Raw genomic sequence first — 26201 nt, 5'->3', positions numbered from 1 at the left:
AGTGCAAGCACGAGTTTGCTGTACTTATATGGCTTGATTCTGGAGTGGTGAGAAACTGGGGGAGGGCCTTATTGGCTATACTGTGCAGCCTAACAGGACTACTTATTAGTGTGCATTACGGTGTCTTCACATGCAGTGGGAGCAAGATAGACGGCATCATCATCATCATATAATGACTGAGGACACACACACGCACACACACACACACAAGATATTAACAACACATTTTAAGATATTTTAATGAGTCATTAGTAACATTCATTTGCATTGTGAAATAATTATAAAACACGATGTGTTAGCATTTTTTCTTCGTTAAGAAAGGAAAAAGAAAAGAAAGCAAGAAGAAATAAGCATCTAATTATTAGTATTATTACAGAACCGAGTGAGACCGTCTTTTACTGTGTGTGTGTCTGTGTGTGTGTGACGAAGCTTCGATCCTCACTGTGATGATCGTGTCACGCACACACACATACACATACACACACACAGTAACGAGTGACTGCTCATGAACTTAGTAATGATTAGACAAGAAATGTTCTTCACTGCTTATATGATAATTATTCTGCTGTTGTAAGACTATAAGAGGGGCCATATGTCATTAGCCCTGTCAATGTTAGACCAACCCCGAGGCAAGTGAGGAAGCCATGATAATGAATAACACTGGGTCTTACTGCGACATGGGTCAGTGGGGTCAGTGTCTTGGGCACATAACGAACAACGCCAGGTATCTGGATCATTGGGGTCATCGCCTTGGGTACAAAACGAACGCCAGATTTACTGTTACTCTGGGTCAATGGGGGTGGGGGGGAGGTCAGTGTCTTAGGCACATAACAAACAACGCCAGACGTCCTGTTATTCTGGATCGGTGGGGTCGTATATTAAAATACCGGCCCATTTAATTTGTAGTTTTTAGTTTTCTTTCATCTTAACATCATAAGTATTTTATGTAATTTAATATTTTGGCAGCGTATTACCTTAGTTGTTGAGGCGCCATGCAAGTTTTTTTTTCTTTAATTACTTCACTTCTGTCTTGGTACATGAATGGAGAAGAAATATAAAAGATTGTGTCAAGGAAAAATCGATTTCAAATAGAGGAACAGATTAGGGCAGAAAAGACCTTTTCGTAACAATATAAACCGATTACTGGTTAGAGGGAATTGTGTTGTTTGCTAAAGTGGTTAGAATAGCAGGAACGATAGTTATTGAGGGGGGCGTGGGAGGGGCAAAGGGAAGTGGGCGCTGTGGAGGCGAGGCGTGATCAAAAGGGGCTCTGCGTGTGTGGCTCAGTACATCGAGAGCACGGGAAGAAGATGGAGGGAAGGCATTTGCATTGGTGAAGTATACAGTATAGTTATTGCGTACGACGGATGTTTGTGTTAAACGTATATATTTTGGTGTGGTGTTCTGGTTTGTTTATTGTATTGCTAGGGTTTGATACTTGTTTGTGTTCAATGGGGACGATTTTATTTTTATAGGTTGCGGTGTGTGGATGGGTGGTGTGAGGCCACGTGTTGTCCGGAGGCCGTGCCCATGACCTGAGTTACCGAACGGAGTATGGGTACGTAACTGTAGGTGTTTATTTTAAAGTCTTCAGTTAATTTCAGGTGATTAATTAATACAGAAGAATTTCGCTACTGGAAACGTTATTCCCAGATGTTGCTTAGTTCTATTCTCTAGGTATAAAGTGCTACGAGACCTGTATAGAAAAAGAATAGTAATTACAGTATCATTTCAATAAAGTAATTCAAAGTAATTCATAGTGGTGGGTAAGGTAATTAGAGGTACTACCGTTCCAACAAGGTAATTAGGTGGTGGATGACTATTATAACAAATTATAACAATCCACCTGGAACAAAACCGTTGTCAACCCGTTTCATAAGCAGGGATTACTTTGAGGAGTAGGAATGAAGTTACTTTGAGGAGTGATTGGAGTTTTATTCCTGCTCCCATCCTAGCTAGCAGACAGCAGTTCGCCACTCGCCCTTACTCTGCATACAGCTGCTACTGACTGACATCCCACTCGAGAATATAGCCAAGTGCTTGTTTAGTTTCAGTTCTGCGCTGGTACTACTACCGCAGGGTCCTCGCCTTCAGCCGAGTACACGCGGGAGACGTTGTAATAATAGTGGGTGCTGTGATTGGCATGGAGGTGAAAGAGGTTCAAGGAGGTTACTGCCTGCCTACCCAGGCTGCCGCGCACGTACAACTACTGGCAAAGGTGAGGTGGTGGTGGTGGTGATATATTCTCTTCTCTCTTTCTCTCTCTCTCTCTCTCTCTCTCTCTCTCTCTCTCTCAGGCGGTGGTGGGGGGGGGAGGGCGTAATCTGGAGGAGGCTGGCGTCCTGGCATCCCCCATTGGCCTTTCACCTGCACGTTAGTAGTATTAGTAGTAGTTGTTGTTATTGTTGTTGTCTTTTATCGTTATTATCGTTATTATTGCTATTATTACTTGTTGTCAGTAGTAGTGTGTGTTAAGCAACACTTTGATGGTGGTATTATCAAGGTGGTGTTAATTGTTTCTTTAATGAGAAGGTGTGTGTGTGTGTGTTAAGCAACACTTTGATGGTGGTGTTATCAAGGTGGTGTTAATTGTTGTTTCTTTAATGAGAAGGTGTGTGTGTGTGTGTGTGTGTATGTGCGTGTTAAGCAACACTTTGATGGTGGTGTTATCAAGGTGGTGTTAATTGTTGTTTCTTTAATAAGGTGTGTGTGTGTGTGTGTGTGTGTATGTGTGTTAAGCAACACTTTGATGGTATCTTATTACAACTACTACTCCAGTAATTAATTACTTCATCCGAACCTTAAGCCACTAGTGCCCTCCAGTAATTACTTCATCCGAACCTTAAGTTTAAAAGCATGGAAAGTATTGAATGTGTGGTGGTTCAGTTCAAGATGTTAGAAGTATTATAAGCCACTAGTGCCCTCCAGTAATTACTTCATCCGAACCTTAAGTTTAAAAGCATGGAAAGTATTGAATGTGTGGTGGTTCAGTTCAAGATGTTAGAAGTATTATGTCCAGGGTTTTAAAACCTCCAGCCCTTGATGTTTTCAAACTGCCTTCCTTGCATTATAAGGTCCAATTAATTTAGGTTCAACAGTATTAGCTACCACTGGTCTCCGTGTCGGTGATATATTAGGTATTGTGGATAAACTTCTCGGTTTCGGTACAGATGATATATGATGCAGTATTGAGCAATTATTCCAGGTTCAGCAATATTAGTCTCGGTGTAGATGATGTATTCGCGACCCCATGATCGTCATCCTTAGCAAGTACACCACTTCCTTAACCTCAGTATGTTTGGTCCTCACCCCATGAAATCCCTTTTACGTATTCCCGTTTAAGTCCCCTTTTTTCCATGATAAGATTTACTTGTTGTATTCGTATCTTTTCAATGATTTTAGGTATTCCACATTCTTATTGTACTAGATTTTCTTTACGACCGTAGTTATTTATTATTTACATAGCACATCCACTGAATTTCATTTTAGGTTTTTAATATCTTCCTCTCCTTTGCAGGTGCTCAGCTGGCGCCTCCTCCACCACCTCCAACCTTGTACCTGTGCTGCTGCTGGAAGAACCTGCGCATCTAGTGTTAGTGCACTGGCGGCGCTCCATTCTTCCTGGGCGTGGTTGTGACTGCTTTCTGAACAATAAATAGTAAGACTCACGGGGCTTGCAGTGTTGCTGGTTAATGAGCAGTTTGTTCGTAAGAGTTCGAGAGACTCTCCCCATTGTTGACTTTTCTTTTTTTTTTATAAAAAAAAAAATGCGTATGAGGTATATTTTCTCCGGAGATTTTGAGGTAAAAAAAAAAATGTGGGTATGGGGGTATGTTTTCTCCGGAGAGTTTTTGATGTATAAAAAAAAAAGTATAAAAACCCTAATGTGGGAAAAAAATTCATTAACGATTTAATTTAAATTTAATTAAAACCAACACCACACACCACACCCTTGTGTGAGAACTCATTCTTGCGGAGTACAATGAATGAGCTTAGAGTTCAGTGATGCCCCACAGATTTCGTTACCTAGCGGGAACTTTACAGCTCCACCCTGTCAACCCTCATGTATCTTAGTCTACAGCTCCATCCTGTCACCTCTTTCATTAAGACACCACGGCAGTATGGAAAAATATTCAAGTACACAACGACTGTACTGTGTTGTTGCATAAACTTTTTATTGAAAAGGCCTGCCTTATTGAGAAAGTAAGTAAAATTTGCGACAGTGCCCCTTAACCTCTTGCTAGTCAGTAGTACCAGATCTTGTGCTGATGACTATTTTCATGAGATCTGTTCTGCAAGATGAGGCTGTCAAGTCAGCAAGCTTGTCTAGAAGTAGTTCAGATATTTGTCTGTATCCAGCAGCCTCCATTTGGTGTCTAAGCTCGCTGCAAACTTTGGTGTCGGGCAGCTGCTGGTGGCTGATGTAGTTCTCCATATCTTGTAGAAGAGGCCCCATGCCAAGTACCTTGCTGGAGATGAGACTTGGCAGTGTCCCTGAGGATGTGTAAGAGTACAGGAGAGAGAGCTTTAAGCTATCCTCTCTTGAATAACTGCTGCAGGTTCCTTCTCTGAGATGACTCCGAAGACAGCTGGCAGTTACCTGTGGTTTACCACAAGTACAGCAAATGTAGACAACTTTATGCTTTGTAAGGTGTTTCTTGAGTGTTCCCCGGGAGAGAGGCTCTAAGCCACACACCTCGCATCTTGTAACTTCTTGAGGTGCACTGTGTTCATGAGCTGCAAGGTGCTGGTTGGCAAGGGACAGCTCACTAAACAGCTGATAACACAGTGGACACTGAAACACCACATTTTTTTTGTCCTGTTCCTGGTTTTTCCTACGCAGCCACCACACGTACTTCATGCCCTCCTCATTCCTGTGGTTGAGGTAAATGTGGCTCCTGAGGGAGCTAGAGGTGCTGTAGGGTTTTTGACATATGCGACAGATATGCCTGCACGGGTTGTGGGTCTCCAAGTGATCCCGGTAATGGGCTTTAATTCGAGCCCGAAAATCACACTTGTCACAAGCATAAAGGTTTTGGGTGTGGTTACGGTAGTGGGAGTACAACCCTCCAACGTTGGCAGTAGCAAAGTCACAGTCTGGGCACGTGAAGGCCTTCTTTGTCATGTGTTTGGCACAGTGCCGCCTGCAGGAAGTAAGAGTACGGAACAGCAACTTGCACTCACGACACGTGAACATGGCAGGGGCATCTCGCTTTTCTGACAATTTCTTCTCGGGGTAAACCTTGTCTATAATGTCATCCACAAAACTGAGGTCAGTCTGAGCAATCCACTTGTGGAGTCGCTCCTTCTGGTGAGGATTGGAGAAGAGTGGAAGGGTGGGAATGTGCTGAAAGCGTGATGGGCAAACATTCTGGGTTATGTCAGAGTTACACTTAGTGGAATTCAGGATAGACTGGGAGGAGGATAATGGCTGCTGCTTGTCACTTCTGTCTCTCAGCAGGACTTCATCGTTCTCTTCTTTAGGAAGATGCACTGTAGTGAAAGCTTCTTTATCCCTGAAATAAATTCATAATTCAATAATAATTTTGTTATGGTAATGAATATATATCAACAATTTCCATTTATTACCATCATAGTAATTTTGAAATGCATGCTCTAAGCCCATTGCAACTCACACTGTCTCTCCTCTGAGTTGGTCCACTTTAGGAGGTCGTCCTCTTTTCCTCTTCTCTGCTCCTCTACCTCTTGGCTTGCAAGTGGCACTTCTCTGCCACTCTTCCTCCTCAGCCTCCTCCTTTTGGGGTGCCTCAAGGTTAGAGATTTCTTCTGCTCCTCCCTCTGAAGAGGTCAAGAGGCTAGCAGGATGCTTAGAAAGTGACTGGTCTTGGGGAAGCTGGTCATCCTGCCATACACTGCACCGGTGCTTGTCAAACTGTCGCTGCTTTGGGAAAAGCTTATCACAGACAAGGCAGAGTGTACCATTTACCTCTACCTTGAATTTTCTTCTCACTGGCAGAGGCTCTTTCTGATCTATTAACTCTTCTTTTCGTGGACGACCCAATCTTCTTTGTACCTTCCTCCCATTGACATGTTGGACAGCCTCCACTGTGTTATTGCCATGAGGTGGAGAAAGAGGACTCAATTCAAACATGCACTGATTTATGTTGGATAGATCTTGTGGATGGTTTGCTGAGATGTGGCTCAAGATCTCAGCCTGTGATGGTGCAAACTTCTGGCATGGCCAACACACAAAAACAGGATTACAGGTCTGGGTGGCTGGAACCTGGCACCCTGCAGTGCACAAAGTGACGGCTTGGATTAGTAAGTACATCATGAAGCAATTATTTATCCATTATCTAGTTTTACAGGTCAACTTTCTTTCTTCTACAACTGCTGCAAAAATTCAGTTAATTTAAAAAAAACAAATCTGCAAAATACACACTTGAGAAGAAGTACTGCAGCCTTGTATATCCAAATAATCCAATAGGTTTTGATTTACTCTGCACTATCTACATATAATCTTCAAATAAGTGATAATTAAAGAAGCAAGGTTTCATGGGGAATAAAATGAAAATAATAATTACCTTCAGAGACCAAGCTGAATGTGTTGTCAGTATTGAGTATAAGGGTGTAGATTCCTGGGGAGGGTGTATACTCCAACTCTGAACAGTCCCCAGGTGCAAGGCTCATGCTCTCACTATTCAGCAAAGCTCCCTCCCCAAGCCCTTGTGTCATGCTGCCATCAGAAGCTGAGCCATCTTGGTGTCCCACAAAGATCTCTTCACTGCAACTGTTCCCTGCCACAACAGTAGCTTCACTTCTCACACTTAGTGGAAGCTCTCCATCAGCAGTGGTTCTGTCACCTGGCACCACTTTCTTTGAAACCTTACCTACACTGTTCATACCCCCCATGCTGTTAATCCCACTTTCATGAGGAATGTCTTCACATGGGCCTTTAACTTCAAGATCTATTTTTGGTTTATCTCTGTAAGCATATTCATATATCATGTCAGATCTATTCACAGACAGTTTTTCCTGGCAGTAATTCATATCTTTTGGTTCAGCAGGTGTGGTGTGAGTTACATTTGACGGAGTTGTGTACGTGATGGAATCAGATGTCCAACTCCTCCCTTGTGGACTAGTGTGGACCAGCTTTTTCTCTGTTTCTCTACTGTTTTCTGCAATCATTTTCTTGTCTCCATACACTGTTGAGAACACATTACAGCTCTGAGTGATACACATTTCAATGGGATGTGAAACACTGCTCAAGCGGGAAGCCTCGGTACTGGTGCCTTCACTCACTGCACGTGGATGCCCAGAACTTATACATGAATCGGATTTTACATTCTTCCTTCTTCCATCTGCTGGATCCTCCCAGGTACTTGTACTAGATGGGAAGTGTGTTTGGATATGGTCACTCTCTTCCTCACTGCTTCTACATTCAAATCCCACACTGCTGTTGACATGTCCACTGCAGCAAGAACTACTGATTGACTCCTCTTCTTCATTATTCTTGGGCAGTAGCTTCTCTGATCTAGTGATGGAGCTCATGTGAGAGGCTTCAGAACCCTCAAAATCTGGCCTACAAACTTTTGCCTTCAGCTCACCCTCCTGTTTTTTGTTCTCTGAAATTTCAATAAGAATGACATCTCCATCTTCACCCTCAAACGATCCTGTTTCTATACACGTGCTTTCTTCAGACCTTGGAGCTACTACTTCAAGAAGTCTGCTTGTATTTACATCTAATAATTTTGAAGTAGCAGACTTACAGTGTGGGGAAACAACTACACTGGACACAGTGCATCTTGGAGTGATTGAGTATTCTGAAACCTGGGAAAGAAACTCTGGTGAATCTTTATGCAGTGATGGACACTCCATTCTTGGGACACTGTTCAGGAAAGGAGAAGTGGAACTGTTGCTTGCTGAAGAGGCCTTAATGTTGGGAAAAACATGGTCCACAGGTTCAGTTTTCCTCTCGGGACTTCCACTTCTTATACCTGGTTGCTTTTGAAAATCTGCAAATAAACAAAATATATGAGAAATAAAATTCAAAATACATTTGGGATTAATAAGCAAAATATGGCAGAACATCAAGCAAACAGCACCACACAATTTGTTAAGACAATATCATATCATATAAATATCATGCATTCCCCTATGGTTGTAAGGTTAGATAGAGTCTGGCTGTACACTGCTACTCACCATGTTTGTGTTTGTGTTCTAAGAAAGTATCCAGCTGGTGGAATGTCAGCTTGCAGATGCCACAGGTGAACAAGTCCATCGTCGTTAGTGAGTGCACTGAGCCAACAATAAAGAATGTATTACAAATGAATTATTCAAGTAATTTTTTGAAGTATCACCATTCATTTCATTAACATGATTATCAATTTGTAATTTGTATTCATTATATAAGACTTATTAAAGTACTGGAATCACAGCAACATACTGAATGAAACAATGCAGGGGAGGCACAAGACAGGTCAAGCAATGTCCAGGTGCAACCGGATTGGCTGTTACAGGCCAAAATTACATCATTTCTCCTTCTTTAGATGTCAAATAATACTTCAAGAATAAAACTATTCTTTTGTATTAGTTTTTTTTTTTTTTTTTTTAGAAGAAGAAATCTAAGTTAACTAAGAATGTCATCACACTAATTCAAAATCTATCGCAATAATCTCTGACCTTAAAAGCCAGAGATGCAGCTTGCTGAACATTTATTTTCTGTCCTACCACTACGGAGACATGACAGCTAATTTTTCTCATCACCTTACATGACTGGGTAGCATTATAACTCCTTTGTTCAAGTCACTCCCTATTACTCAGTCCCTGCTATATTAAATTTGTGGCAACACTCACTCATTGGAGACAGTTGGTGTACATTTTTAGATCAGCATTCTCCTCCTATAAACACCTGCTGCTGAAAAGTTATACATAAATAAACAAAGAGGGCTAAAATTACTCCCTTTTCTGCCTGTCAGCATCATCCCCACACACTGCTATTCTCATGTTTGCATTTCTTGGAAAGGAATGACAAGAACCATCTCCTAGACCACTATCTTGCAGTCCACGCCCTTCCAGGTGTGTCTTTATAGTGTTTTGATCTGCCACCATTAGCCATATTATCATTATTACTACTACTATTACTTATCAATACATTACTGTGTGAATCAAGTATATCATTAGTCGAAAACACTGAAAAATATCGTTGCATCTCTAAACGGTGGATCTGTTATATTAATAAAACATACATTCTCTCTCTCTCTCTCTCTCTCTCTCTCTCTCTCTCTCTCTCCATCATTAGATTCAGCAACTGTGCCATAAAATACCCACCTGATGGAGGGCAAAACGGGCATACTGGAACAACACGTTTTCTTCGGACCTGTTATGGTTTCTTCTTTTACATGTTTCAGTTCGCAGTTTTTCAGCACTTGACCAGAAATGTATTCAGGAGCCTCACTATTGTGTTGCCATTGTCTTTGTGTGCTGTCAGCCCCAAAAATGTTCCAATTCCTGTACTATCCTCCTCCACCGTGTTCTCTCCCACCTGTCAGTGTCAGCCGGCCGCAGTATTGTGATTGTCGCTTCCTTCAGTAAGACTGCTGCCTTCACGGGAAAGTGGGCTGGTTAGGTACGTTCTAATTACTTAGCTTCGTACACGTTTGAAATGTTTAATAAACGCTATAATTTGTGATTTTATAATTGTATTAGGATTTTTCTCTGTTTTCTCTTTCTTTTCACTAAAGTGGTTGTCGTTCTATTTATAACAAACCTTTCACATGTAAATATCAAAATCAAGATCAGGCGGTACTCAGCTCATAACAGTTCCACGTGTGTGCAGTTGCATCCCGAGACATCAAGTAGTCCTAAACCACGACAAGGAACACAATATCTGTTGAAAAGAGATGTATTAGATTTAAACAGTGTCTAACGTTTCCTTGTGCATATTCCGCTTGCCTGGCAGCTGTCTGATTAGCACTGTGGAACAACAGTAACAATGGTAAGCCCTTTATTTGTAGCCATTCTCGTTATTCTTTACATTTACAAAATCCTCATTTGGGGCTTCACATATGAAATATGTAAATTATGAGTATATACGAATGAAAAAATCTCTCTGTATTATTAAATTTCAGGACAAAATAGATAGGTAGATTAATTATACCACATTCTTAGGCAGACTTACTAGACAAGATGAATTAAGGAACATGTATGGCAAATGTTATTCAATATTAGCAACTGCGAAGTACTTATGTAGAGAAGGAAAGTCCATGTAACAACAGGTACACAATAAACAATGCATAGATCCCAGAAATAAATCAAACCTTGTCTTAGGCTTCATCTTTTAGAGAATTGAAAGTAGAAATTGAAGTCAGACTTCATCTAGATCATGGTGTGCAGTTTTAGTGATAAATTACTGCTGTTATTACAGATGAGAAAAAAAAAAATATTCCTTATAAAAGAAGATTAAAGTTTTCAAATTTACACTATTTTATTATGTTCCTATATCCTTAAATGTCAGTAATGTAAACTTTTTTTTTTTTCCAGGGCAAAGCCAATATCAAGGTTTTGAAGGACAATCAAAAGGCTATACATCCAAGGAGTAGAAAAGCAAAGCAAATCTCAAAGAAAGTGTCTCGGTAAGTTCTCTGAAGTATGAAGGCTTTGAAGAGTTTAGTTTAATCTATTAGAATTGTGGCATGGATATTTGACTGGATTAAAGCTGTTCCTTGTATTTAAAGGCTTAGCTAATTTGCATATTTTGATCCTGTCTACAAATTTTTTACTGCAGTTGGTCAGGCTTGGTCATAGAATAGAGATATATTCCAAAATAATCATCTGCCTTTCCTATATATGTGAACAGATGGACTAACTTTCTGAACACTGATTTATTTCCAAATAACTGATCATTTGCTATTTATACATGATTTGCATGTGCTGGCCTAACTCATATGGAATTAATACAAGACTTCATGCATAACTTTGTCTTTGGTATTAACTTCATAAACTGTTAATGTGGTTTACCTATGAATGGATAGTAAAGATAGCCTGGTTTCATATTTTATTTGAAGCAAATTTCATAAATCATAATCCTATGTAATTAACTGTCCTTGTCAGCCACCACACATTTAATTATATTTTTATTTAACTTGTATTATCTATCTGTTCATCTCTGACACCTTGTTTTCTCCTGGACACCCACCAAAGGGGGTGATCATAGCAGAACCATCTCTCTCTTTCCTTATTTTAAAAAATGCTGCTTGTCAGTTCTCTAGGTATACCAGTGATGTACACTTAGAGGTGAGGGTAAGCTAACCTACCCTTCCATAAAAAAGTAGGCCTATTACCTGCCTATTATTACAATGTAATTGATTTTTTACATAAAATCATTGCAGAGAGTTAAAGTTGAAAAAGCGAAGAGGAGACAGCAACATCAAGCTTCAGTGCCTGGGAGATAAACTGGCATGGTTTAAAGAAAACATGGATCAGGAAGTGGATGTGATAACACCCAAACATGTCTTGGAATTGATTGAGAAGTAAGTACATGTGCAGCTTTTGCATAAGAATGAATAACATATGATCACATTACTTTTTTAGTTTTGAGCAACCAATTCCTGATTTCAGCAAAGTCTTAGAAAAGGACATCCTTCAGTTGTGGAGCTGTCTTCAGTAAATATTCTTAATCTTAATTAAATTATATTGAAAGTGGGTTACAAAAATTACAAAAACTGAAAGTGCTCTATTTCCTGCATCTCAGATTAAATTGAAATTATTATCTACAGCTTATCTATATAGATAGATAGATAGATAGATAGATAGATAGATAAATCTACAGAAAAAGTGCATATCTGTAGTCTTCATAATACTTTATTACCACATCAGGAGGAAGCTGCACACAACCATAATACCACTGTAAACAAGCCAATGGTCAGTTGTACAAAAAGCACGAAATTTTGTGCCTGGCCCAGTGTGTTTCAGATTTCACGCAGCAGTCATCATGCAAGACACTTTCCTCATGAAAGATTATCCTACATTGTAGTATTTCATTATATAATAGAAACAATGAATGAATGATACTGACCAGGAATGTAATGATCAATATAATTTTGTTGCTGGTTTTGAAAATAGGGAAAATAGGGACTATTGTTTTACAGCAGATATGACAAAGATTTTATGCCAGATGCCCTGTCTGATGCAACTGTCCCCATCTAGCAGTAGAGAGTTGCACTGGCTTGTATTATCTGTGGCTAGGGAACCGAGGCAGGTGACAGATGGATTATGGACAGTGACAGTAACAGAATGATTATGGGATGGCCTGGAATAGATAGGTAGCCAACAAAAAGGAGTAGAAAGAATTAGAGGAGGCTTTTTTCCTGCAGAGGAGTTGTAGAGGATGATGATGATCTGGGTATCATAAATATTCTTTATTTTGAATCTATAAATTTGCTTGAAAGGTGTGAGCTCTGCAGTTGGTAAATTCAAAGATATTGATTCTAAAAAGAACCAAAGCAATGCACTTTTCCAAGTAGATATAAATAAAAGATAATTATAATGTTAGTGATAACATGTAGAGGAAGATTACAAATGATGAGAGGAGGTGGTTGGAAACTGTGACAGAAAGCACAAGTTTGTTGATTTTCTTCTTAATGTCAGTTGGCACATGTGATCATCATATATTAGAATAAATAGTTGAATTTTATTTGCAGGTATATTGATAGAAATACAGAGGAGTTGGAACAGATCACTTTAAAACACGGCATTGGAGGTCGTCAGGTCCGGCAACATGCGAGCAGAGAAGACTGTTTACGGATCACAAAAGAAAGAGAAATGGAACTATTCACAAACTCAGGATTTGGTAAGAAGCAATCCTTTTGAGTGATCTTTTTGTAGTTTAATTGCAACATAATAAGGTTTTCTATGTAAGTAATTGTGAAGTGCAAGTAAGGGCTGCATGTTCCAAGTGAGGCATTGTTACAGTATATGTGAATACTGTATGTCTCATGTTAACTAAATTATCTCATCTAAATTATTTCCTTACTAAGCTAAGCAAATTATTTGAAGCAGTATGTTTTTTTTATTTTATTTATTTATTTATTTATTTTTCTTTACTGTTATTATGATGAAAACATGTACTGTTCCTGAAAAAGAAATAACGATCAGATATTAGTCTCTTTCACTTGTTGAATAACTTATAAATGCACGATGAATATTATATGAATCACATAACTGCGCCTGTCTACTTTGCTCCAGTGTCCCCAGTTTATAGAAAACAAATAATCTTGATAAAAACACGAGCTACCATTTGGTCCCAGAGCTAATATACCTGCTGAAACCTAGATTTAATTGTTTGTAGATTAGTGAGATGGCCAGAGGTCTGCAAGAGAAATACAAAATAATATAGCCATTCTTTATCTTTGTTGTTTTTCTCAGAAAGTGACCATAATAGTCCGGTTTACACCATAGTCTCTGGTGTTGTGGGATTTATTAGTGGTGTTACATTCCACTGGCATTGCAGCAACTTTAAAAGCTGCAAAATAATGTGTTTTGCATCAGCATAGTGGTCATTGTTCAGATGTGGTCAAACTGCCCATTCCTCAAGCTATTGCTGGGTGACTTTAAGAATATCCATGTGCTTTCTATTAACCCTATTCTCAGCTGTGACTGCATCAGGGAGCTCTAGGGGGCAGCAATAATCTGCAGAGGTATCACTTAAAATCTACTGTGCCACCATGGACAGGCTGACCATTTAAGCCTCCATAAAGAAAATATTTGCAGTAGCATTACCTCCAGGTGCAATAGGCACCCTAACTGAGTCCATATACCAATGGGTCCTGCTAATTGCACCCCACATGTCTTCCCAGGCCTCAACAAGATCATGTCACTCATGCACTCACTACTGCTCTTCTCCATTCACCTCTATGACACAATCATTCTTGCTTGCTGCGCAGTCATTCCTTTCTCATTCAGTGCTTAACATCTGGCCTCATTATTTTCTTTAATAGTTCTCTGTCCTCCATTCTTTTCACATACCAAACCATCTTAACACACATTCGATATGCTTGTCCAATCAACTTCCTCAAAACATCAGTTCTTACTAAATTTCTTATTCTCTCCATGTTACACCACACATACTTCTCATAGACTTCATTTCCATAACATTCAATTACTCCCTTCTCCATTACTCCCATGTTTTATGTTTCAGCACATTTGGCATGGTGCTGACTTTAAAAAAAAAAAAAAGTACTCTGTTGTAGACAGCATTGCCAACTGTGCGGTGCAATGTTGCCAACTATGTCAAGCATATAAAAGCTAGACTGGTATGTGTGATGTGTGCCAGATGTAAAAATACTTTGTGCCTGACCTTTGCACTTGTTCCAGTAATTTATCCAGTATTTTTAAATTTCCAGCAAATTTGAATACTGGGAAACTGAGATCTAGGAATTTGAGGGCTTTGTAAATTTTATATTCGTAGTGGTGGTAATAACAGCAGCAGCAGCAGCAGCAGCAATAGTAGCAGCAGTAGTAGTAATAGTAGTAGTAGTAGTAGTAGTAGTAGTAGTAGTAGTAGTAAAATCAGGAGAGCAAAGAATGCTATAAATTCCCAGAGTAATCCTGATGCTTTCTACATAGCATAATAAATTCAGAGAAATAATTGCAAGATACATCATACAAGACATAAGACTGAATAGCAGAGGATACATATCATATAAATGAAAGGAATAGAAAAAATTGTACCATTAAAAACAAAAGGTGTTCGTAACTTAGGACACCATTTATCACAGAATAGTGGGTATGACTAATGACAATCAGAATAAAGGCCAGTTACTAAAAATGACAAGTTTTAAGGATCAGTGAGAGTATGACCAATGAGACAATCAAAATAAAAGCCAATTAATAAAAATGATATCAGTTTTAACAATTAGTGACTGGAAGTTTTGAACACCGATGTTCTTAATGAAACTTGCTTTTAAACTCTCTTTAGTGAAAATGTCAAAGGCAAAACTATTTTCCACAACTAAATATCTTGCAGAAGTAAAAAAAAAAGTATTTGTCCAGATGAAATATTGAAAAAGCAGAACTTTACAAAAAATACACAATACAGATTGATCTTATTATGGTTTCAGAAACTGTGGACTTCTTAACCCCAGACACTCTTAACATATTTAAATCTTGGACGGGAGAACTGCGATATCTACCAAACATCAAGTTGAGGAAGTACACAAAGCAAGGCTTGGAGGCAATGATTTCTGGAACCTGTGAAGCCAGTCAACATAGCAGCCCACATCAAATGGAGGAAGATGACTCAGATGAAGAAGATTCAGGAGATGAAATGTCAGATTAGTGAGACTACAGCATCTTGTTAGAAAATAAAAAATGAGGTTATGTTTATTTTTGTCTTTTAATCCATCCAGTCAGTCCACACTTTTCCCATTTATAATTCTTATGATAATACTCACACTTCCTAACACATCAATTTAATTCTGTCATGTCAGCAGGCATTTTACCATGAAGAGCAGTTTCTTACCTGATCTTGTGTATGAACAGTGACATCAGGGGTATTGTCAACTGTTTACCAATTGTGCAAGCCCCATCAAACAGACAGACAGAGCCTCCTGTCACTACATCCTCATTCCTCAATGGCAAGTTTAATATTCTAACCATGTGTTGTTTAATAGCTGATCCCCAACTGACTTTGAAGTATTTAGTTTTAAAGCACTTGGAATTCCTTTAGATACTGAAGAGGAAGAAGACTGATTGATTAATTAACAGAAAAATCTAGTACTAGGTGTCTAAGGCCATATGATTTTAAGTCACATTAATGAAAAAAAAGTAGGGTGCAGAGTTTAGATAGGATGCTGGTATTCTACAACATAATTTGTCAGTCAGAAAGTAAAAAAATTCTTAAAAAAAACATGACATATGGAAGGAGAGGAAAGAAGAGACATTAAGGAAAGCATGAGCAGCAGTTCATAAATTGATGAGATGTTGCATCTTAGGCACAGTAATGTAGGTTCACAACCCTGCACCACTACAGGCTAATGACATTCTTCAGCACTGAGTGTGATGGTATGGGTCTGCCTAGGTGAGAACAGTTCGTTTAATGGAACAAAGTTTACTAGAAAAAAGTGAGATTGAATGAGACTAACATTCCTCATTAATAAAAGAAATCAGAGGCAGGGAGACAGCATGTGCCCAAGGCATTGGTAGAGGGAGTGGAGAAAGCAAGAGTCAACTTGATCCTTACCAAGGATCCCAAATGAAATGGACATTTTTTTCCTTATATAAGGTCATTGGCCAAGGGCAACAAAAAAGCTCACTGAAACATTAGAGAGGTGGACAGAACAGGGATTAGAGAGGTGGACAGAACAGGGGTGAGAGAAAGAAGAAAGACTTGTGCACCAAGATGTGGGAAGAGGGGAAGCATGCAGTAAGCAAGATAAGAAGAGCAGTTAGCATGAAAATAGCAGTAGAAGATAGCAAGAGATGCAACATTGAGGCAATGAGAGGTTGAAGACAGTCAGAGGAGAGGAGTTGATAAGATGAAAACCTTTTGATTCCACCCTGTCTAAAATAGTGGTATGAGTGGAACCCCCAACATATGTGACCCATACAAGGACAGATAAGACCCCTGTACAGTTAGCAGTTTGGGACGGGGGGTTATATGAGAAAAACTGGTGGCAATGACTCAGAACGCCTAACTTCATAAAAGTTGTTTTAGCTAGAGACGAGATGTGAAGTTTCCAGTTTAGATTATAAGTAAAAGACAGACTGAGGATGTTCAGTGTAGAAGAGGGGGTCAGTCAGATGAGTCATTGAAGAAGAGGGGATAGTTATCTGGAAGGTTGTATCGAGTTGATAGATGAAAGAATTGAATTTTTGAGGCATTGAACAATATTAAGTTTGCTCTGCCCCAATCAGTTTTACAGAGATTTGAAGTCAGACGTTCTGTGGCTTCCCTGCGTGAAGTTAAATTCCTGAAAGGTTGGACGTCTACTTAAAGGCGGGGAAAAGTGCAAGGTGGTGTCATCAGCGTAGGAGTGGACAGGGCAAGAAGTTTGGTTTAGAAGATAATTGATGCATATTAGGAGAAGAGTGGGGTGACAGGACAGAACCCTCAGTCCAGTTCCCAACGCAACAGCAGCCCTCACGCAAACCTATTGTGGACGTAAAGTTTCGTATTTGACCATCATTACCGCCACAACCACGAGCCACTAGTGTAACAGGAAGGTCACCATCAACGCGAAATGTAATATTAGCTATGATTACAGAAAAATTGCCACCAAGGAGCGGTAACGAACCATTAGTCTATAATTTGGTCACTAGGAGAGGCCTTTAACACACTCCATTACTGAATAAAGATGCCTAACATAATAGCCGAGTCTCCACAATGACAACATGGAGTCTGACGGGAACTAGGTCAAATACTACTTATGCTTGCTGACGGTGTGGACTCGTAGATGCACTACCTCGATTTGGGGTTGCAGAATAATAATTACTGCTCAGATGGTAGAGGACATGGTTTGATGGGGCTTTGTCGCGAACATGCAAATACATAAATATTTAATCACTGTACTCTGTGTTCACGTGAATATGAATACATTATAATAATTGCCACATTTTGACATAATATTCACGTACTTGCAGTTTAATAGATTGTGAGGCCACCCGCCTTGGTATGAGAAAAGAGAGTGGCGGTAGTGGGAGCGGTGCCACGGGATTGGCTGGGAGAGACACAAGTTTCGAGACACTCGGTCCGTTTCACAACAGTCATTTGGTAGTTTTCATATAACATGATTCACTACAACACCATAACTAGAAGCAAATGAACCCAGTCAAAGTTGCTGCTTATCTGTGACATATTCACGCTAGGAAAACTCAGTACTCAGTATAGGCCACTATGTTCGTACATAAGCATATTTACACACACACACACACACACACACACACACACACGTATGTTTCTAACATTCTGTTTTCTCCGCTGTTTGTTTCCTGTCCGATGGTGATCATAACAAAGTGGTGGGCAATTAGGGCACCTCACGGCTGGGAGGGGAGGGGACGGGGAAGGTAGTTGCCTGTTAATTAGTAGCGAGGTGGATCAAAGGTGCGACTGAGGTGGTGGAGTCCCTTCACAGCTGCTCCCCGCGCAGGAAATACTATGAAAATAGAATAACATTGTTAAATTGACGAGAGAGAGAGAGAGAGAGAGAGAGAGAGAGAGAGAGAGAGAGAGAGAGAGAGAGAGACTCGCATTGATAACAAAATAACATGAAGCGAAATAACCTGTTGTGCTGCAAGGGATGATCTCACGTAAACAAGATGATAATTGGATGACCACGATGGTTACTGATTCACTAAAATACTCAGCCACACGTGTATGCACAACAAACAACAAAACACACACTTAAGTACTACCTGCAAGGAAGTCTGAGGCAGGGGGCAACTAAGGAGGTTCATTATTACTAAACCTTCTTAGAGACAATGCCGCTTAATTAAATAAATATGTGACAAGCTGTTATTAATGAAGCGGTGTGTGTGTGTATGTGTGTGTGTTTAATAATGTAGTGCGTGTGTGGGAAGACGGAGACTGAATGAAAATAAATAATTAACACAACAGCAATAATAATAATAATAATAATAATAATAATAATAATAATAATAATAATAATAATAATAATAATAATAACAACAGATTTCTTAAGAGTCAAACTAAAAATATACAAAAAAGTAGGATTTTAGAAAGTAAAATTACGTAAAATCTAAAGAAGTAAGCTTCTATTAATAAACTCTTAGGCATAGAATTTAGCACATAATCATAATGGAGTACAGAAGTGTGTGGAAAGAGCAGTAAAGATGCGGAAACTCTTGTGTCCCATGAACAAAATGTATTGAGCGATTTTGTTACCTGCGCGGTGCAGTGTGACCCTGTTGTTGCTGCGCATTAAATAAACTAGTCGTTGAATTATTACCTGAACCTTGCCAGATCGCAATATATTACCTGTCACGACAACCTGACCCGTGACGAACTCAAGGAAATCAGACTGGCTGTGGTGCGTAAATTACCCATTAAATTTCCCTATTTTTTTTTTTTTTTTTCTTTTTAAGAGATTAAAATAAAGTGAGTGAAACACTGTGACAGCTTTCTCACAATTATATCGTTCGTGGTCAGAGCCAAATACCTCAGTCGCTAATTTGTTCACTTTTTCACTGCAATTACAATATGACACTTGTTATTTCATGCCAGGAATACATGGCGAGATACTGTGCGGAAATGAAACCATAGATACTACATTTATTTATTTATTTTTAACTACTCATTACCTCCTTTTGCTCTTTTTGATGTCTTTCGAAATTATACATCCAATCTTACACTCAACCATTCCATTAGCTGATGAGATATGAATTCAATGCACAACTATACAGAAAAGTGTCCTTACTCTCGCGAACGCTGGATACCATGGAGTTTAAAAGGATTCGAGTGGTTTCGGTACAGTTGTGAAGACTGGCTGTCTGGAAGTTCACGAAGAGTGCATTGTGTATTATTGTGATTTGAACTTAGCCGTGTCATCCAGGACTATCGGTACATCTCACGTTCAAACAATAAACCATTATTTTGAAATGCTTATTTATAATACGCAACCACAAACATGATCTTCTCTAAATATCCTTCCCCAGTTTCCTCAACAATCATTAGCGGCAAAATACACATCAGGTATCCATTGTTTCCAAACAATGTTTCCTGGTGTGGACAGGCCTTTTAGTTCATCCGGTAAACAAGTAACTTTGTTCATCGTGTGCCTGGCAATGTCGTACTTCCGCCCCTCTGATACACCAGACAGTGTTCGTGGTTCCGAAACTACGAACACGGGCAGTGCCCGTTACATCCCTTGGTGCTCGCTGCTGACGTCATCAGCGCTCCTTTCCGCTTTCCATTGTCAACTAGTAAGAGTGGGTGTTCGACGGACAATGTTTGACCGTGTGGACGCACCCTAACAGCAAGTCCTGGACTGCTGCTGGGTATGCTTATTTTTTAACTTTTTTGTGCACGTTAGGAAACAAATGCCGCCACCACTGCTGCAAACAAAAGTACTTATGTCACGTTTGAACGTTAGATCGCAGAAGGGGGAGTTAAAACGTTATAGGTCATAATACTTCTTAACAATCAGGAGTAACGGGAATCTATTATATATTTTATTAAGAGCTAGCTATTTTCTCAGCTACCTATTTCATAAGAGCTAACTATAACTCCTAAATCTTTTTCGTACCCTGAACCTACCAGAGCTTCGTTGTGGGTTTCCTCTGCCTACGCTAAGTACTTTGCATTTGTTGATATTAAACTGCATTTGATATTAAACAAATGGCAAATTCAGTTTAATATAAAAAATGCAAAGTACTTAGCGTAAGAAGAGGAAACACACACAGTAGATACACAATAAACAACGAAGCTCTGGTAGGTTCAGGGTACAAAAAAGATTTAGGAGTTACAGTCAGCTCTGAACTACGTCTAAGAAAGCAATACATATATGCTAGGAACAAGGCAAATACGGTATTAGGATTCATTTATAGGAGTGTTAAAAGTAAAAGTTCCGAAGTAATATTAAAGTTATATTTGCCGCTGGTCAGACCTCATCTAGACTACGCTGTGAAGGAAGGATATAGGTCTATAAGAATCAGTACAAAGGAGAAAGACTAAAAGAATACAGGGGATGAGGAGTATTCCTTACAAAGCGAGATTGAAGCTGTTGAATTTACATTCTTTAGAGAGACGTAGGTTAAGAGGGGACCTGACAGAAGCCTCTAAGTGGTATAAAGGTTATAACAAGAGGGACGTAAGCAAAATTCCTAGGATCAATAAGCAGGATAGAACAAGAAATAACGGGTTCAGGCTTTAAAAATTTTGGTTTAAAAAAGATATATGAAGGAAATGGTTGTCAGAGTGCTAGATGAATGGAACGGACTCAGTAATCAAGTTGTTAGTGCTGAGTCATTAGGGAGCTTTATGAGAAGATTAGACATTTATGGATGGGAATGATAGGTGGAAATAGGTAGGTATATTTCATGCAGGGACTGCCACGTGTAGGTCTGATGGCTTCTTGCACCTTCCCTTATTTTTTGATGTTCTTATGTTCTTAATTAAATTGATATCTCTACAGTGTGCTCTCTCTCTCTCTCTCTCTCTCTCTCTCTCTCTCTCTCTCTCTCTCTCTCTCTCTCTCTCTCTCTCTCTCTCGTTAAAATGTTCCACTGGACAGCCACCATTCCAAGCCTCACTGCCCAGTCTGCAATTACACGTTCGTCAGAATGGTTCAGGCCAAAATAAAGTCGCTGATCTTAACATTACATTAATTAAGAAGAAAAAAGAAGCCACATATAAAAATAGTTAGGTAATGAACGCGGTGAAGAAGATTGCCAGGACGAAGAAAACGAGGGTGTCACGGAACTTGACAAGGCAAGTGGCTTCGTTAAAAGAAGAGGTTGTCTGTCCTTCGCCGCCACCTGTGACCTCTGAAGGTTAAGAGGCCAAACTAGGTAAATCTGGAGTCTGGGGAAATGAAGACGATGCCTCCTCCATCATTGTAGTGCGTCTCTCCACAGTCATCATCTTGTTTCTCTCTTAGGTTACTTTAGGTTAAGTTAAATTAGTTTAGTTAAGTTTTAATAGTGTTGATACGGACAATGTTTGTTTCAGTGCGCACACTCGTGGTTAGGTTAGGTTAAGTTAGGTTGGTTAGGTTAGGTTAGGTTAAGTTAGGTTGGGTTAGTAAATTTTAATAGTGTTGAATTCTAAAATCCTCCGTGACCACTACCAACTGCAGAAAAGCGATATCATTGAGAATTTAGGTCTGCATCTCTCTCTCTCTCTCTCTCTCTCTCTCTCTCTCTCTCTCTCTCTCTCTCTATGACGCAGTAATGAAGGAAGGAAAAACCAGCTCTTCCTTTCAGTCATCGGTAACATCACACGAAGGAGACGCATTGTGGCCAAACGTCCGTAAACAGCAGCAATGTACCGAGGGTTTTGGTAGATTGCTCCTGCCCGAGGTTCCCACTATCCCATCTTCTTCCTTCTCCTCCTCACCCTTTCTTTTCCTTTCCTCTTCATTTTATCTCATTTTCCTTGTCTTTTTCCTTCGTTCTCCTTTCTCTTCTTTAACTTCTTTCCCCCCTCTTCCATTTTCTTCTTCTTCTTCTTCTGCTGCTTTGTTTACGTTTTCTCTTCAGTTTTCTTCTTCTTCTTCTTCTTCCATTTTTTTCTCTTACTCTTCCTCCTCCTCCCCCTCTTCACACGCCGCAGCCGCCGCTTCTTTTTTTTTTCCTCTTACATATCAAAGAAACTTTCAAGAATCTCTCTCTCTCTCTCTCTCTCTCTCTCTCTCTCTCTCTCTCTCTCTCTCTCTCTCTCTCTCTCTCTCTCTCTCTCTGACAAAAAAATAAGAGATAAAGGTGAAAATACGTAAGAGAGTAATTGTTCACTCCCTTCACTTTTAATGACAGAAAAACTAGGCGGCTCCTGAGTATTAGTTTTGGGATCCTGATGTGCCATTAACAGTGTGTGGCGCCATAAGCTGTTGCACCTGACCGTGGAAATACATATCACAGCCTGTCATTCACGCATACAAAGTAGACAAACATTTTGGTGATATTCAAACGGTATATAAAAAAAAAAAAAAGTTAATTTATGATTTTCAAAAAGCCGATTGATGTAAAACGCAGCTGGTCGAGGGATGATAGATACAAAGACAGACAGGCAGATAGACAATAGATACAGACCAATAGATAACAGTGAGGTTCTCTCTATATTTCTCGGATGTTTTCAATTAAGTCCCCGACGAGGTGCGTTCCCATCCCAGTCACCGAGACGAGCTGCAAAAATATAGTTCTCTACGGGGATTTTTACCTTTTCCCTTCTCTTTTCTGCCTCGTGCCGCATCCAGAGCGTAAAAAGCTAGGAAACACGTTCTCTCTTAGCAATTAATTTAATGAAAGTTACTTCAAACACGCCAGACTCAGCCATGGAAGTTATCACAAAACGTACGAGTAATAGTCAGAGAATTCCGTAACTCAAGTGATTAGGGGACACATTTGTTGCGGCGTATAAAAATTCTGAACATGTAATTTCATAGAACGATGCGTATAACATGTATTTCCATCGCTTCCCCTTTTGTGGTCCATGGATAATGCTCTCTGTAACCTTCAGCATGTCGTATGCCAGCCACTCGATACCTTGGCCCAAAATGTTAAACAGTCACTCCTTAACATGCCCTGGGACGTCAGATAGTCACTCCCTGACATGCCATAAGGTGTAAGACGGTCACTTCCTAACAAAAGGTGTCTGACATTCACTCCCCACCAAAAGATGTCAGCCAGTCACTCCTTACCAAAAGATATCAAACAGGTCACTCCTTACCAAGAGATGTCAATGTCAGCCACTCACTCCTTACCAAGAGATGTCAGCCAGTCACTCCTTACCAAACGATAAAGTCACTCCCTACCACATCACAAAATATCAGACAATGACATAGAGGCAATATCCATTTTGATTCCATTTCCTAAATACTGAAACTGCCTCGGCTAGACGGATCTGGTTTACAACACAATAAGGTTCAGGAATGCATCTTAGACCAATCAGACCATCAGGTATCTAGTCTCCTGTCCCTCCCCCTGAAATAAGTCATACTGTGGTGTTCAGTCATGGTCCGCTTATTTTTTTTAACAACACAATGCACATACTCTTAAAAGAAAACGTACCGTGGCGCCCAGAGATTCTGATCTGCTTATTCTTGAAGTTAACCCTTTCACAGCGCATCTAAAACCTCGTGCGACGACCACCATTGTGAGACCTTCCATCTGCAGCTCCCTGCTTTGCGCTGCCTCACCCTGAAATAAGAGACAGACCATTGATGTTTCTCTCCATTACATGACCCATATTTCGAAACGCTTTGTTCTCTCATAGGCATTGTTTTTAAAATCCACACAGATGATTAAAAGGGTTTCCATGGGTGCTTTTTTCCATTAATGATGCGGAATCCTTGTCAAACTATCGCTCGAAACATATAATCATTCTAGAAATAAAATGACAAAAAATAAATAAAGTACATAAAATACTGTTGAAAAGTAAGAGATAAGGAGTCGAGACGTTTCAGACCATGTTTCCAGAATGACACACACACACACATTCACCTATGCATCTCCGTCGGCGAGTTTCCGCGCAGGTGCACTGACGTTAACATTCACCGATCACGAAGAAACTCAGCTAAAGTTTAGACATTCTGATTGGCTGTTTTGCCGCGGGAAACTTTGATGTGTGGGTCAACGAGTATTTCGCGTGTCTCTCTCTCTCTCTCTCTCTCTCTCTCTCTCTCTCTCTCTCTCTCTCTCTCTCTCTCTCTCTCTTACTAAACCTCTACCCATCCGTTCATCCATCCATTCATTCTCTATGAGGAAAACCTATATTTCTTTGTGTTTGAGGATGTGAATGTATGCATATTATTTAACCATACTATCACACACCCACACACACACACACACACACACACACACATTCTCTATATTATTCTTCTCGTCCCTATTATTGCAATCTCTTCTCTACTATTTTATTTCTTCACTATCATCCTCCTCCTCTCTTATATCTTCCTTTTTCTCTTCTATATTCCTCCTTCTCTTTTCTATATTCTCATTTTGCTTTCACGTTCGCTCAATTCTGAGACGCCCTTAGTGGGATCGACTACCACTGTGCCAGGCTTTCAAAATTAACTACAGAAATGCAACTATAGAAGGTGAGAAAAGACACAAGATATAGTTTCCCTTCGTAATCCACTGAGTCTGAGCTGGACATCTCAGAGGTGGAGAGATCCCGAGAGCTGAGGCCCGCGCAAGATGTCCAGCTCAGGCACAGCAGATTACGAAAGAAATCTTTACCTAACATATTGGCTATTTGGTGCTACTTTGGCTTGTTATCTACAGGGGAAAAAATATCTACACCGTACTTTGGCTTGTTATCTACAAGGAAAAAGTATCTACACTGTACAAATTTTTATTTTGGGATGATATATAGCATAGGGAAAATGTAATTAAAATATTACTTTTTCTTTTATTCATATTCTAGCGATGAACAACACGTACAGTACATCGGTTAAAAATGCTAAATAGAGGTCAGGAGCTTCTTTTCTTTTCATCCGCTAACAAAAGTAGTCTCGGTGAGACTGAAATACTCTTTGATTGATGCCTCACATTATTTTCAATATACGAATCTTCGCATCAAGCTACGATCTTTCAGTTACTTGAGTACAAGCTCTGATGTTAGAATCGACGTAATATTGCTGATGATTTACAGAAAAATGATGAAGTTTGAGTTGGTTTAAATTAGAGTAAGCTGGCCAATCATCTGAATGGATTATTGAGCCTTCAGCGACTTTTCTCTGAATAATTGGGTGAAGTATCTCACAGTCCACTCTTGCTTCAGACTCTCTAACCAAACATTTTCTCTCGAAACTAGGACAAGTGTTTTCCTTGTTCCTGATAAGTACAACTTTTCTTGTTGTAGATCACAATATAAAATGTAGATTGCATACAAAAGTAGATTCATAACACGTAGATCGCAATATAAAGTGTAGATCGCATACCAACGAAGGTTCATGACAGGCAGATAACAAGCCAAAGTAGCATCGTGACAAGTTTGTTATTAAGAAAGACACTTCCCAAAATGTCTGGACACAAATGTCTCATTTATGAAGTCTCTCCGTCAGGAGGCAGAGAGCGGCCCTGCAGGAGAAAGAGAGGAACATAAAAGCTATGGTGGTGGCCTATGTGGCGGCCCCCGGACTAGGCACGCCTGGCAGGCATGGTCCTGGTGAATGTAAACTTTCATTTTTGGGCCTCATGACACTGTACTCATACATACATACACACACACACACACACACACACACACACACACACACACATGGCGGGCGAGGGACATTCTCTGCACAACGATGTTCTTCCTCCCCTTCTCTCCGTGAGAGAGAGAAAGAGAGAGAGAGAGAGAGAGAGAGAGAGAGAGAGACTTCTATATCGCGTCGATATAGAAGTTACGCGTCTGTTGAGTTCCCTCTCGAGTCCCTCAGTCTTGAAATGGTAGAATTAGCAACTTGAGAAGTGACATGTTGAAAGGATCTCTCTCTCTCTCTCTCTCTCTCTCTCTCTCTCTCTCTCTCTCTCTCTCTCTCTCTCTCTCTCTCTCTCTCTCTCTCTCTATTTCAAATTAG

At 39.8% G+C, this 26201-nt stretch overlaps 2 protein-coding genes and 1 long non-coding RNA gene across 15 annotated transcripts in view; 1 reads left to right on the top strand and 2 right to left on the bottom strand.

The window, feature by feature from the left end:
* The first annotated feature begins 1265 nt into the window (after nucleotides 1-1265).
* On the top strand, nucleotides 1266-15345 carry LOC135100856 (translation machinery-associated protein 16-like). Of its 10 annotated transcripts, none has more exons than XM_064004358.1 (10): nucleotides 1266-1333; nucleotides 1476-1558; nucleotides 2049-2218; nucleotides 3518-3658; nucleotides 9513-9589; nucleotides 9758-9958; nucleotides 10504-10595; nucleotides 11352-11492; nucleotides 12663-12811; nucleotides 15081-15345. In XM_064004358.1, the coding sequence occupies exons 6-10, from the start codon at nucleotides 9956-9958 to the stop codon at nucleotides 15296-15298; spliced, it is 603 nt and encodes a 200-aa protein (XP_063860428.1). In that variant the 5' UTR covers nucleotides 1266-1333; nucleotides 1476-1558; nucleotides 2049-2218; nucleotides 3518-3658; nucleotides 9513-9589; nucleotides 9758-9955; the 3' UTR covers nucleotides 15299-15345. The 10 variants fall into 10 exon arrangements, with proteins under 10 accessions (XP_063860428.1, XP_063860433.1, XP_063860435.1 ...); XM_064004359.1 differs by having other exon boundaries at nucleotides 1320-1338; XM_064004360.1 differs by lacking the exon at nucleotides 1266-1333 and adding an exon at nucleotides 1340-1358.
* On the bottom strand, nucleotides 4150-9432 carry LOC135100855 (uncharacterized). Of its 3 annotated transcripts, none has more exons than XM_064004354.1 (5): nucleotides 9292-9432; nucleotides 8164-8259; nucleotides 6546-7976; nucleotides 5637-6252; nucleotides 4150-5516 (listed from the first exon to the last, which is right to left on the bottom strand). In XM_064004354.1, the coding sequence occupies exons 2-5, from the start codon at nucleotides 8240-8242 to the stop codon at nucleotides 4241-4243; spliced, it is 3402 nt and encodes a 1133-aa protein (XP_063860424.1). In that variant the 5' UTR covers nucleotides 8243-8259; nucleotides 9292-9432; the 3' UTR covers nucleotides 4150-4240. The 3 variants fall into 3 exon arrangements, with proteins under 3 accessions (XP_063860424.1, XP_063860423.1, XP_063860425.1); XM_064004353.1 differs by lacking the exon at nucleotides 9292-9432 and adding an exon at nucleotides 8818-8842; XM_064004355.1 differs by lacking the exons at nucleotides 8164-8259; nucleotides 9292-9432 and having other exon boundaries at nucleotides 6546-7586; nucleotides 7731-7868.
* The window catches only part of LOC135100858 (uncharacterized), a 21683-nt gene continuing 8299 nt past the window's right edge, over nucleotides 12818-26201 (bottom strand). The window contains exons 2-3 of one of the 2 annotated variants that reach the window (XR_010268947.1): nucleotides 23704-23832; nucleotides 12818-13094 (exon numbers count right to left, since the gene is read on the bottom strand). This is a non-coding gene — a long non-coding RNA (uncharacterized LOC135100858). Of the gene's footprint in view, nucleotides 13095-16949; nucleotides 18114-23703; nucleotides 23833-26201 lie in introns of those variants that run through there. The other variant, XR_010268946.1, reaches the window with a different exon arrangement.

Source organism: Scylla paramamosain, chromosome 5, assembly GCF_035594125.1.
Source record: "Scylla paramamosain isolate STU-SP2022 chromosome 5, ASM3559412v1, whole genome shotgun sequence".
Classification (NCBI taxonomy): domain Eukaryota; kingdom Metazoa; phylum Arthropoda; class Malacostraca; order Decapoda; family Portunidae; genus Scylla; species Scylla paramamosain.
Note: the sequence above shows the minus strand (reverse complement) of the source record. Positions and strands in the feature narration are given on the sequence as shown.